The 12,762-nt window shown below is 40.9% G+C and overlaps 1 protein-coding gene across 1 annotated transcript in view; it reads right to left on the bottom strand.

Moving 5' to 3' along the window:
• Nucleotides 1–12,348, bottom strand: part of NCKAP1L (NCK associated protein 1 like) — a 45,537-nt gene extending 33,189 nt beyond the window's left edge. Inside the window, exons 1-7 of the mRNA XM_058308068.2 lie at nt 12,141–12,348; nt 10,918–11,028; nt 10,095–10,187; nt 6,227–6,283; nt 4,064–4,206; nt 1,719–1,809; nt 1,493–1,630 (exon numbers count right to left, since the gene is read on the bottom strand). Coding sequence (XP_058164051.1) covers nt 1,493–1,630; nt 1,719–1,809; nt 4,064–4,206; nt 6,227–6,283; nt 10,095–10,187; nt 10,918–11,028; nt 12,141–12,242 — 735 coding nt within the window. The 5' untranslated portion in view covers nt 12,243–12,348. The remainder of the gene's footprint in view (nt 1–1,492; nt 1,631–1,718; nt 1,810–4,063; nt 4,207–6,226; nt 6,284–10,094; nt 10,188–10,917; nt 11,029–12,140) is intronic.
• Nucleotides 12,349–12,762: the final 414 nt, after the last annotated feature.

Below are 12,762 nucleotides of genomic sequence, written 5' to 3' on the forward strand. Positions count from 1 at the left end.
CCTGAATGATATTGCAGGGACAGAGGCAGGACATTATAAATCCTGCCATAACCCACTGAGTGGACTGGGAGAGAGTGTAAACTACAATGTAAACTGTAATCCATGCTGTATAGCAGTGCTCCAAAATGTATTCATCAAATGCAATGAATGTACCACACTAATGAAAGAAGTTGTTGATGTGAGAAAAATGGGGAGTGTGGGGAGTGGGGCATACAGGAACCTCCTATGTTTTTTTTTTAAGATTTTGTTTTTTTTCTTTATTTCTCGCCCCCCCCCCCCCCCGCCCCAGTTGTCTGCTCTCTGTGTCTATCCACTGTGTGTTCTTCTGTGGACGCTTCCATCCTTATCAGCAGCACTGGGAATCTGTGTCTCTTTTTGTTACATCATCTTGTTGTGTCAGCTCTCCATGTGCGCAGTGCCATTCTTGGGCAGGCTGGATTTTCTTTCACACTGGACAGCTCTCCTTACGGGGCACAATCCTTGCGCGTGGGGCTCCCCCACGCAGGGGACACCCCTGCATGGCAGGGCACTCCTTGCACTCATCAGCACTGCACATGGGCCAGCTCCACATGGGTCAAGGAGGCCTGTGGTTTGAACCACGGACTTCCCATGTGGTAGGCAGATGCCCTATCCATTGGGCCAACTCCGCTTCCCTCCTATGTTTTTTATCGTAACATTTTGTGAGCTGTATGTATGTTTTAAAAATAAGTAAAAAATACATTTCTAAAAAAGAAGAAGAAAAGTGACAAGGGCAGTCATGCTAGAATCTGAGTATCAAAACTATTATTTTACCAGACTGGATTAGGACACTTTGATAAGTGTCCTGTAGTTCAGTGAAAATAGAGTGAGGAAAAAGGACTATAGTTGTGAAAAGGGAAAGGAGCTTGGGCTGGGAGTCAGGACAAATAAAAGGTGTAACATAATTTCTCAAGAGTTCAGACACTTTTAATAACACAAAAGCAGCACTTGATAAAACCTTCTCATGATTTCTCCCTCCTTACAATTCTTTTACCACTTAAAATGTAAATCATTCATTTGACACTTATCACATCTTGTACCATCAATTGTACTTGAATGACTACCTGGCATGTCTTCCCTATGGACTATATGTTCTTTGAAGGAAAGACTTTGTACCCATAGTAGTTGAACAAAAAATATTTAATTGATTGACTCCAAAACTCAAGTTCCTGCTGAACTACATAGATGCCTAATGACTCAGTTTCTCCACCTTTCATTCATCCATCCATCCATCATTCTACGAATATTTTCTAAATTCCTTCTATGGGCAGGCACATACTAATCCTGGTCCAAACAAAAGCACCAACCAAACCAATAGCGACTTTTCAGTTACAAGAAGCCACCAAACTTAGAGGCACATCTTAGAGAAAGGTTATGGCACTCTTCGAACAGATATTTCCTGGAAAAAGTACCTTCTACAGAGATGCCTTAGCAAAGGGACTGTCTCTACTAACAAAAGGAAAAGAGAACTCACCGTGTCTGAACTGGCAGGGTTAATCATGGCTGAAGGGGTGCCGATGAGACTCAGGAGCTGGGCACTGCGCCACTGCTCAGCCCCCTGGTTTCTTCTGACAAAGAGGAAGTACAAAGAGAGGAGAGCCCCACTCACAGCCTGGAGGGGAAAAGCAATGAACTGTTAATGACAATAATGGAGACAATATACTTCTGCTGAAGACTCTATACTCTCTCAGGAAACTTGCCTTTGTGTGGGGTCCAAACTCCTCTGTCAGCTTCTTCAGAGGATGGTCATACTCCAAGACCATCTGACCCAGACGAGCAAAACTGGGGTCACTGGAAGAAAGTGGAGGAAAGGGGAATTACAAGCCTCCCTTAACCAATCTATAAATCCACCAGGGCCCCTAGGCAAAATGCCCTTCCAGTTATGACATGAACTCTCATGTTTGCATATGGGATAAAGATGTGTGCATAGACTGGCATTCTGCATCACCTCCAAAGACATACATACTAAACTGTGAATTACATACATAGGTGTCCCATTTAGGTCCAAGTGGACTAAGCTGTGGTTAGCTAGAACCACACAATTTGGAGCAGGTCCATAAAAGTTTCTTCCTTATAAGCATATGAAATAGAGTTGGATATATTATAGGTGCTCTTTAAATGCTTGTTCAGGGAAGCGGATGTGGCTCAACTGATAGAGCAACCGCCTACCATATAGGAAGTCCAGGGTTCGATCCCCAGGGCCTCCTGACCTGTGTGGTTAGCTGGCCCATGCACAGTGCTGCTGCATGCAAGGAGCGCCATGCCACACAGGGGTGCCCCCGGTATAGGGGTGCCCCACACACAAGGAGTATGCCCCGCAAGGAGAGCCACCCCACATGAAAAAAGCACAGCCTGCCCTGGAGTGGTGCCACACACGTGGAGAGCTGACGTGGCAAGATGACGCAACAAAAAGAGACACAGATTCCTGGTACCACTTGACAAGAATGCAAACCGACACAGAAAAACACACAGAGAATGGACACAGAGCAGACAATGGGGCAGGGGGGAAGGGGAAAGAAATAAATAAATAATAAAATCTTTTAAAATAAATAAATAAATAAATGCTTGTGGATTAGTTGGAAATTCAAGTAATAGACCTGGACTCAAATCTGTATACAGGCGGTGGACTTGGCCCAGTGGTTAGGGCATCCGTCTACCATATGGGAGGTCCACGGTTCAAACCCCGGGCCTCCTTGACCCATGTGGAGCTGGCCCATGCGCAGTGCTGATGCACGCAAGGAGTGCCCTGCCACGCAGGGGTGTCCCCCATGTAGGGGAGCCCCATGCGCAAGGAGTGTGCCCTGTAAGGAGAGTCGTCCAGTGCGAAAGAAAATGCAGCCTGCCCAGGAATGGCGCTGCACACAGGGAGAGCTGACACAACAAGATGACGCAACAAAGAGAAACACAGATTCCCGTGCCGCTGACAACAACAGAAGCGGACAAAGAAAAACACGCAGCAAATAGACACAGAGAACAGACAACCGGGGGTGGGGGGAAAGGGAGAGAAATAAATAAATCTTTTTTTTTAAAAATCTGTATACAACCCAAAAGGATAAAAGGATATTTACCATTTAAAGCTAATGGGTAAGGCACACATTTAGTGTGGTGTCTTGGAGTTGTGTATCCCCAGGAAAACATGTTCTTAATCTTAATCCATTCCGGTGGGTTTGAACCTGTTGTAAATGGGACCTTTTAATGGGTTGTGGCCCAAGGGAAACAGGATGTGTCTTAATCCAATTAGTAAAGGCCTTATAGAAAAGGCCACAGAGAGCGAAGCCACAAGAGAAGCAATGCAACTGGAAGTCAATGGACTCTGAAGAGAAAGGAGAAGACACTGCCATGTGACAGAAAAGACAAGGAACCCCAAAGATTGCTGGTCAGCAGAAGATACTGACTGACCCTGGGAGGAAGCAAGCTTTCTAGCCTCTGATACCATGAGCCAACAGATTTTTGTTGTTAAGCCAATCCATTGTCTGGTGTTTGTTTTAGTAGCCAGGAAACTAAAACCTCTAGGTATCCATATAGACACATGGGAACACACACATACTCTAAGAGCAATATGCCACAGCCCCCTCTGATCCCTCTGGCCTTCATTTTTCATCCCTTAAGTACTTATATTTGCACCAATGGGGAGACGGAATTTCAGATAATCCAAAAGCCATTTATATTTGGCTTCAAATGTATTATCAAACATTACCTCTAATATCTTTACCTTTCTAATATTATTCCTACCAATACTAAAAAGACTTCTTTGTTTTTGTAATAACCTGAAAAGCACAGTGGAAGCCAACCCAGGATTAAAAATACATCAGCGGCAATGCAAACTGTATAATCCACTAGCAGATATTCAAAAGTTAACTATATATAAAAGCACACCTGCTGGTGCATGCCCTTAGAAGTATTCTAAGTTGATTTGTTTTGCCTGGGTCATCATGTAGATTATAGGCTCTCATAAGAGAAAGCAGGCACCTATTTTCTTTGAATCCACCCTCTATCTCATAGAACCATGTGCAAGACTCTTCGTGTAGTACATCCCTTTACTCACCTATGCCCATGCAGCATTTCATGGGCACAGTTGAACATGCCAATGAGTACCCGTCGATCCTCAATCCGTGACAGAAGTAAAATAACCGAGGTGTATGTCACTATCAAGTCCAGGTAACTTCGAGTGAAGTCGAAGTTGAGATTCTACAAGGAAAATACATGGGAACCCAAGGACATCACAGCCAATTAATCTGTATATCCATATTCCCCCAACAATTCCAGACAGAGCTAAATAGACTCTAAATGAGTCTATTCAGAAGTATAAATTTACAAGGAGAAAAATGGAACAAAAGTCAGGAGCTGCTCGCCATAAAGTGTTACTATCAACTCTATCCATTTCCACACGTTTACAGTCAAGTTAATTAAAACATCTACATACATTAAGCATCAGTACTCCTTCACAGTCCTCCTCTTATTTCCTAATAACCTATACTCTAGGTTTTAACTCCATGCATTTATTCTTCATATTTAGTTCATATTAGAGAGACCATGCAATATTTGTCCTTCTGAGTCTGGCTTATTTCACTTAGCATAAAGTCTTCAAGATTCATCCGTGTTATCGTATGTATCCCAATTACATTTCTTCTTATTGCAGAAAAGTATTCCGTCAATATGTATATATACCACATTTTGTCACTATTGCAGGGTGGTGGGAATGTGGAGAAGCATGGGAAAAATACAATTAATGTAATCTATAGACTAGAGTTAACAGCAATACTGTAATATTCTTGCACCAATGCCACAGATATACTGTGTTAATAATAGGGGAGTATGGAAAAAAATATGCCAAATGTAAGCTATGGACCATAGTTAGTGGTACTAGTCTGATGATATTATCTCATAGTCTGTAAGAAATGTTCCACAACAGTGTGATACGTTGGTGAAGGGGTGTTGTATGGGAATTCCACACATGTGCATGATTGTTTCATAAGTTCACAACTTCTATAATAAAAATATATTTTAAAAAACATAAATATGCTTTTAGATTGTAAAATAAACATCTATATTTCAATTTTTTTTTAAGTCAGGGACTAAAGTGAGCTCAAGATACAAGGAGGGGAGCAGATGTGTCTCAAGTGGTTGAGCACCTGCCTCCCACATGGGAGGTCCCAGGTTCGGTTTCTGGTGCCTCCTAAAAAAAAACAACAACAACAAGCAAAACAAACCAAAAAACCAACTCAGAGGAGCCAATGTGGCTCAGTGGTAGAACGCCACCTTCCCACATATGGGATCCTGGGGATTGAACCCAGGACCCAGTACCTCAAAAAAAAAAGATACAAGGAGATAAAAGGAGGGCTGAGAAAGGGGACTGGTGCTTAATGTATGTAGAGGTTTTAATTAACTTGACTGTAAAAGTGTGAAAATGGATAGAGTTGATGGTAACACATTATAGTGAGTAGAACTAATGCAGCTGGGTCTATAAATTGGATTGTGGCTGAAAAGCATAGTCTGGGGATGTAATGTCAATTGAAAGAAAACTAGAGAATAATCTAGGGACTGAATAACACAGTGAACCCAAGGGTGGAGAATTGTGGTGAACAGTATAAATACAAGAATGTCCTAAGAACTAGAACAAATGTATGTCACTATTACAAGGTGGTAAGAATGTGGAAAAACATGAGGAAAATACAATTAATGTAACCTATGGGCTATAGTTAACAGCAATACTGTAATATTCTTGCATCAATGACAAACATGTATTGTGTTACTATTAGGGAGTATGGAAAAAATATACCAAATGTATGCTATAGACCATGGTTAGGGATGATATTACCTCATAATCTTTAACAAATATTCCACAACGATGTAGAATGTTGGTGGAAGGGTGTTATATGGGAATTCCTTACATGCACATGATTGCTTTGTAAGTTCACAATCTTTCTAATAAAAATATATTTTAAAAATAAATAAAAGGAGGTCAGGAAAGAAGGTGGTAATTTGGGAGCTGGACATAGAGTTAAGATTTTTATAAAATTTTGCCTTAAATAAACCATATGGCTGATCTACTTAACATGTAACTATATTTAACTTCAGCACTCTCTGTAAAAGAATTATAGTCCTGGAAAGGAACAAATGAAGTAACCATTCTTCTAGCCCCATCCCAACCTACTGCTCCAACAGTTTCTGTGGCTTCAGAGTGGAAGAGAATTACAAAGGTTCTTACGATATCGAAATGGCACTGGCAGGCATCAATGGTGTTGAGAAGTTCATATACGTGATCCTGGGGGTAGAATTGGAGATGGAATGAATAAAGAATAAAGAGAAGGTGACAGGTTCTACCTGAATTTGAGGGGAAAGTTTCCCTCCCTTAGAAACCCTAGAGAGCCACTGCATAACGGAAGGGAGGCACTGTTAAATAAAGGGAAGAAGTCCCTCCTCGGTGAGCCTTCAGTGGGCCCCCATCAGGCTAGCCTGCTCTTCTTCCACAAAAAAAAGTTCTAAAACACATCACCCGACAGGCTGTTTGAAAAATGCCAAAAATCAAACCTATTTTTACTGATGAATCCCAAAGTAAGTCTGTTCTTGGATGCCATCTCCTATTCTCAAGTACTTAGGAGGTAATGCAGTCACTTCAATTAACCCTTATTCTAGTGTGATAGGGATTTTCTCTACATAGATTTACATAAATAAAATCATATGAAATAAGTGTTTTATTGTGGACATGTCCCCCCACACACACACATCGGCACCCATCCTCCATTCTGCCCGCCTCCTAGGTAAACCAGCTTAACAACCTAGAATGTTCTTTCTTATTTTACTTCCTATTTATATAAACCTAGTCATATAAAGAAGAGAGAGACAGGATTATTGCCACATTTGCATTACAAAACAGATAATAGTACACCCTTCTTGACATTCTAGAAGACTTTCTCACTCAACCTGGCTGAAAATCCTCAAAGTCATCTGGTAACACACTAATGCATTCTTTTTAATGGCCACAAAATAGTCCACTCAGTCTTTTTCCCACTGATGGTCATTGTTTTTGTTCCCAGTTTCTGGCCCTATAACTGCTTATTGGTACTTTCATTTCTACGCAATAATACCCAAGAGTGGAATTGCTGGATTAAAGAGTACGTATATGTTTATTTTTAACAGATGGTGACCAAAAGATTTGAACAGGCACTGCACAAAAGAAAAAAAATGACAAATAAACACATGAAAAGATACTCAACAATATTAGTCATCAGGGAAATGCAAATTAAAACCACAATAAGATAGCACTACACACCCACTAGAATGGCTGATAATAGCAAGTGCTGATGAGAATGTGAAACTGGAACTCTTCTTCTATACTACTGATGAGAGTAAAATGGAATAACCATTTTGGGAAAAAAAGTTTGGCCATTTCTTTTAAAATTAAGCATACATTTACCATATGATTCAGCAATTCAACTTCTGGATATTTACCCAAATGAAATGAAAAACATATCCCTACAAAAATTTGTGCCCAAATGTCTATAGTAACTATGTATAATGGTCAAAACCTTGAAATAATCCAAATGTCTCTCAACAGGTAAATGGATAAACAAATTGGAATGACACTCAGCAAAAAATAGAGAATGAATTGCTGCTACATGCAACAATATGAATAAATCTCAAAAACATTATGCTGGGGAACAGATGTGGCTCAAGCAGTTGGGCACCCATCTCCCACATGGGAGGTCCCTGGTTCGGTTTCTGGTGCCTCCTAAATAAGACAAGCAGACAACGAGCAGAGATACTGAGCAGATACATCGAGCAGACAATGAGCAGACAGGTGAAGGAGCCATCTAGTCATTGGGGGTGGTGAGGCATGAACAACTAAAGAAAAAAAAATAGATAAATTGGACTTCATAGAAACATTATGCTAAGTGAAAGAAGTTGTGCACAAAACAGTAGATACTGTATAGATTTCAATTAATGGGCCTCTAGAAAAGAAAAATCTAACCTATAGTGATAGAAAGCAGATTCTTGGTTGCTTAAGGCCAGAATTAGGAGTTAGAGATCAAATGGAAGTTTGGGATGATGAAAATTCTCTATATTTTCACTGTGGCAGTGGTTATACATGTGTATAAATTTGACAAAATGTTTTAAACTATATACTTAAAATGTGGAATAAAAAGGTTATCTTCCCGACAACCACCACACCATGGAGCCTAGAGTGATTACAACTGAAAATGGGAGGATTGCATCCAGCATCCAGGTGGAATCTGAGCCTCCTCTTGACATAGAGGTGCAATGGACACAACCAATCCAATGTCCACATAGAAGAGGTGGCATTGGATTGGGAAAAGTGGACATGGTGGACGATGGGTATGGGAAAAGGCAGGAAGAGATGAGAGGTGGAGGCGTCTTTGGGACATGGAGCTGCCCCGGATGGTGCTTCAGAGGTAATCACCGGACATTGTAAATCCTCACAGGGCCCACTGGATGGAATGGAGGAGAGTATGGGCCATGATGTGGACCATTGTCTATGAGGTGCAGAGGTGCCCAAAGATGTACTTACCAAATCCAATGGATGTGTCATGATGATGGGAACGAGTGTTGTTGGGGGGGGAGAGGGGGGGTGGGGGGGTGGGATTGAATGGGACCTCACATATATATTTTTAATGTAATATTATTACAAAGTCAATAAAAAAAAAATATGAATGGAAAAAAAAAAAAAAGGTTATCTTCCCAAAGAGACTGTATCTAAATTTACAAGCAGGGAAAGCAAGGCTAAGAGCAGTTAAGAAACTTGCCCAAAATGGCAGAGAATACCAGAATTTTAATGCAGAGTCCATGATCAGAATTTCCTCTATGCTATGAGACGTTTACACCTTTGTCTAGGTTCATGTTGCCTCATTCACTAGTAAAGGGCCTTTCTATAACTCTTGCCTGCAGCATAAATCTCCAGGGATATAGCTGAGGTTCACTTTTAGCCAGTTACACAGCCACTGTCACTACACAAGTCATATACTCTGAAGACAAGGAATCAGAAGGGAATGGAATTAACATTTGTAGGCCTATTACATTACCATTTGCTAAATACTGTGTTAAATGTTTTCCATGCATTGTCTCATTTAATTCTCACAAATACTCATGTTGTAAATATTTTTTCCCCATTTTATAGATAAGGAAACTGGATTCAAAGAGTTACTTGCCTAAAGTCACACAGCTTGTTAAGTAGTAAAGCTGGGATTTGAAACCAGGTCTGTCCAATTCAAACCTACCTACTTTACAAAATCCCTTAACAATCAGACAAATCCAAATTGAGGGATACTCTGAAAAATACCTACCCTGGACTCTTCAAAAAATTCAGTCATGAAAGACAAAGGCTGAGAAACAATTCCAGACTAAAGAAAGATGACAATTAAATTCAGTGTATGATCCTCCAGACAATTGTAGAACTGTGAATGTGGGCTACGGATTATTACTAATAATATTGTAGCGGTGTTACATTTTCTGAGTATGATAACTGTACCAAGGTTAGGTAAGAAAATGTTCTTGTTCTGAAGAGATGTATGCTAAGCCCTTTGGGGGTGGGGACAGGGAACGCCATGATGTCTCAAATGGTTTGGGGGAAAAAAATGAGATAAGCAAGCATGACAAATGCTAACCATTGGCAAATCCAGATGAAGAGTAGAACAATATTCACTGTACTACTCTGGCAATTTTTCAGTAGGTTTGAAACAAAATGTTGGGGAAAATATGTTAAATGTTTTTAAACCTCAAATAATACAAAAACGTATAGCTTAGTAAATTGAAGCCAATCATAATTCACCCAAAGGTAATTATTTTTAACAGTTTAATGTATGATAGTCCAAATCTTTCCTATGTCTATACTAATTCTATGTGTATATTAGCTTATGTATCTCTTTAAATAAAACTATTATTTATTAAATACTATTCTTGCTTTCATTTAACAATACAACTTCAATATCCTTCCTTATCAGTACATCTCTCTTATTTTTGGCAAATAATTGTATTCAACAGCATAAGTGAGCACAGCCTTGAAAAGGAATAGTGTCTGAAGCAGCCTTTGCTGGAGACCTGGGCTAGAGAGAGCTCACCCGGAATTCCATGACATCCACAAATGACTGATAGTAGTTGGTGAGGAATTTAATTATCTCAGTTTTTTCCCGATGTACTGGTCCCAAATGTTGCTGAGAGAAACACAAAACAAAATTAAAAACACAAAATAAGATGACAGTTGAGCTATAAAATACCCCAAGAAAAATGAGGATTACCCACAAAAAATTCTTAAGAGAAGGTTGAAATACACTGCCAGAGGAAAGTGAAAATCCTACAGTTCACTGAAGGTCTTTAAATAAAGGAGATTCCCTAGCTAGCTAGGACAGTTGCATGTGGTCCTGACTAGATTTAGAAGTTTAAATGAGAGGAGAGTTCAAAAACCCTTTAAGCCAAAGAGGTTTATGATTTATATCAAGAAGCAGAATGAGAAGATGGTATAGGTAAGATGGGTGAGAAATCTAGGGCCAATATTTAATAAGGGAAATTACAGAATATTCCACTTGATGAATAATTCTGAGACAAGTAGCAGGGAAACACTTAGTGGGAAACAAGAACAGCAATGAAATATATGCACTCTGCTGGGTTGACAGAGCTGTCTCCCTCTACAAGAGGTAAGCGGTCTCGTGGATCTACAATGGAGAAAGGGGCTATGCTTTGCGCCAGTTTACTCTGGGAGAATCCCATTTTCTCTCTCAGAATTCTCTAAACTACAACCTGAAGCCCTGTGGTTGAGCCTAGGAAAAGGAAAAAAAGGCTACTCTATCCCCTGCTACGTACAAAAGGAGAAGTCAGAAGAGGAGAGTTTAAGCGATTCAAGCATGGAGTTTTTCCGAGAAAGAAGAGAAGAGAAGAGTATCTCACCGTGCTGTTTCGAACATCTATGTTGGGAAATTTCTTGTTGATGTACTTAAGAGATGATTCCATGGACTTTTCCAGTAAAAAAGGTGGCTTGGATTTGGGGTCTGAACATGTCTGCACAGATAAACCACATTATATTTCAACCCTTTCTTTTGCCCAAAAGAAATATACCTCCTCCTGCATCATTTTTTCTCACAATTTCTTAGGAAAAAGAAATCTGGGAATTAATTATAAATGCATGAGAATAGGTCAGGAACAAGCTCCAGAATATTAAATCAATGATCATAGGAGCTAGATGACAACTGGACATCTCATCTTGCTGGGTAAAGCTTACTGTCTGCTTGGCCCCAGCACAAAGAGGAAGCTCTCTCCCCGCCCCTCAACCAAAGCCGGAAGGAGTGAGAAAAGCTGCTCAGAAATTAGATTTTGTCAGTGTCACAACTATGTCCATTAAATAAGTATCTCATCCCATAGGGCATTTACAAAAGTCATGGTAACAGAGAAACCATGTTCCTAGTGATTTATTACAAAAAATGCACAAAAGTTCCATCCTCAAAGTCCCCTATTTTCTCTTCCAGAAACTCCCCACTCCCACCCATCTTTACTGCTTTACTTCCCTATGGCTTGCCCAGTCCCTTGTCCATCTCTGTCACCAGCTTCTCCCAATTCCACAGTTCCTATCCTAAACACACACACACACACACATACCAGACTATAGCTCTTTCCTAAATCCCCACCTCCACTTTATTATGAATTGTCTTAAACCTCAGAAGGCACCTACCCTTTTCTATCTAAATATTATATATATATTTTTAACGTTTTAGGGAAGTACTTCCGCCAAAACATTTTTACCAAAAGACCCAACTGCAAATGTCTTCAGTGTGGAGGGTCAGCAATAAAGAATAAACCCAGAATTCTAGACCTCAGCTCTTTATCCAAGTGACCCAGAACACAATTATTTCCCACTCCTTTCCCTACCCTGAACCCCAGCAAGAAACAGACACTCCCGCTGGGGTAAAAATCATACCTAGAAAGGGGAAGCCCTGAAAAGAAACCTCCCCTTCTGCTTCCCAGCACTGGCTGGTCTATATAATCTGAGGGTGAATGAAGCCCACTTAAACCAGTGGGAGAGAGGAGAGCGTCCATCTGCTGGACCTACTGGCCGCAGGGTTTCTTGCCACACTACTGCTGGAATCATTAGTACTGGCCCAGGTGCTCACACTTACCTTCTTGATGTTATATATACGGATGAGAACGCCCTGACCTCGATCATTCAAGATTGTGAGCTTCTCTGCTAACTTATGCTGGTAGGCAGAGGTCAAAGACATGGTGGCCACCGAGAGAGAGGAGCATCCAGTCAGCAATGCCTGATCTCTCCAAACACTCTTTCAGCTTCAGTGGTGACACCCTCTTGGCGGAGGGACCCGCCTGGTTGGTGCACTGGTCTTCCTGTTGCCTCTGCAATTGGCTCGTGGTTGAAAGTAGTCATGTCAGCTCAGAGGCCTCAGAGCTCTCCTGTACTTCCTCTCTGCACATTCAGCGGGGAGACTTCCTCTTTCTGGCTGTGCAGCGTTTTTGGGTAAGGACTATGAAGGAAGGGGGCAGGGTGGGGGAACAAGCATTCAAGGCTCTTCACAGTCCAGCACCCACCTTTTCAGCCTTACCCGCCTCTAATATCCTGTTCAAAGCTCGACACCAGAGAAATAGGTACCAGCCCTCATCCCCTACATATTTATACCTTCTTCTACAAGAATGCCCACGTTATTCTCTACTGAATCTAAGGCCCCCTGTCTTTTAGGGCCCAGATCAAATCCATCCCCTCCTGACTACCTGGTCTAATGTCAAACA

Source organism: Dasypus novemcinctus, chromosome 12 (assembly GCF_030445035.2).
Source record: "Dasypus novemcinctus isolate mDasNov1 chromosome 12, mDasNov1.1.hap2, whole genome shotgun sequence".
Lineage (NCBI taxonomy): Eukaryota > Metazoa > Chordata > Mammalia > Cingulata > Dasypodidae > Dasypus > Dasypus novemcinctus.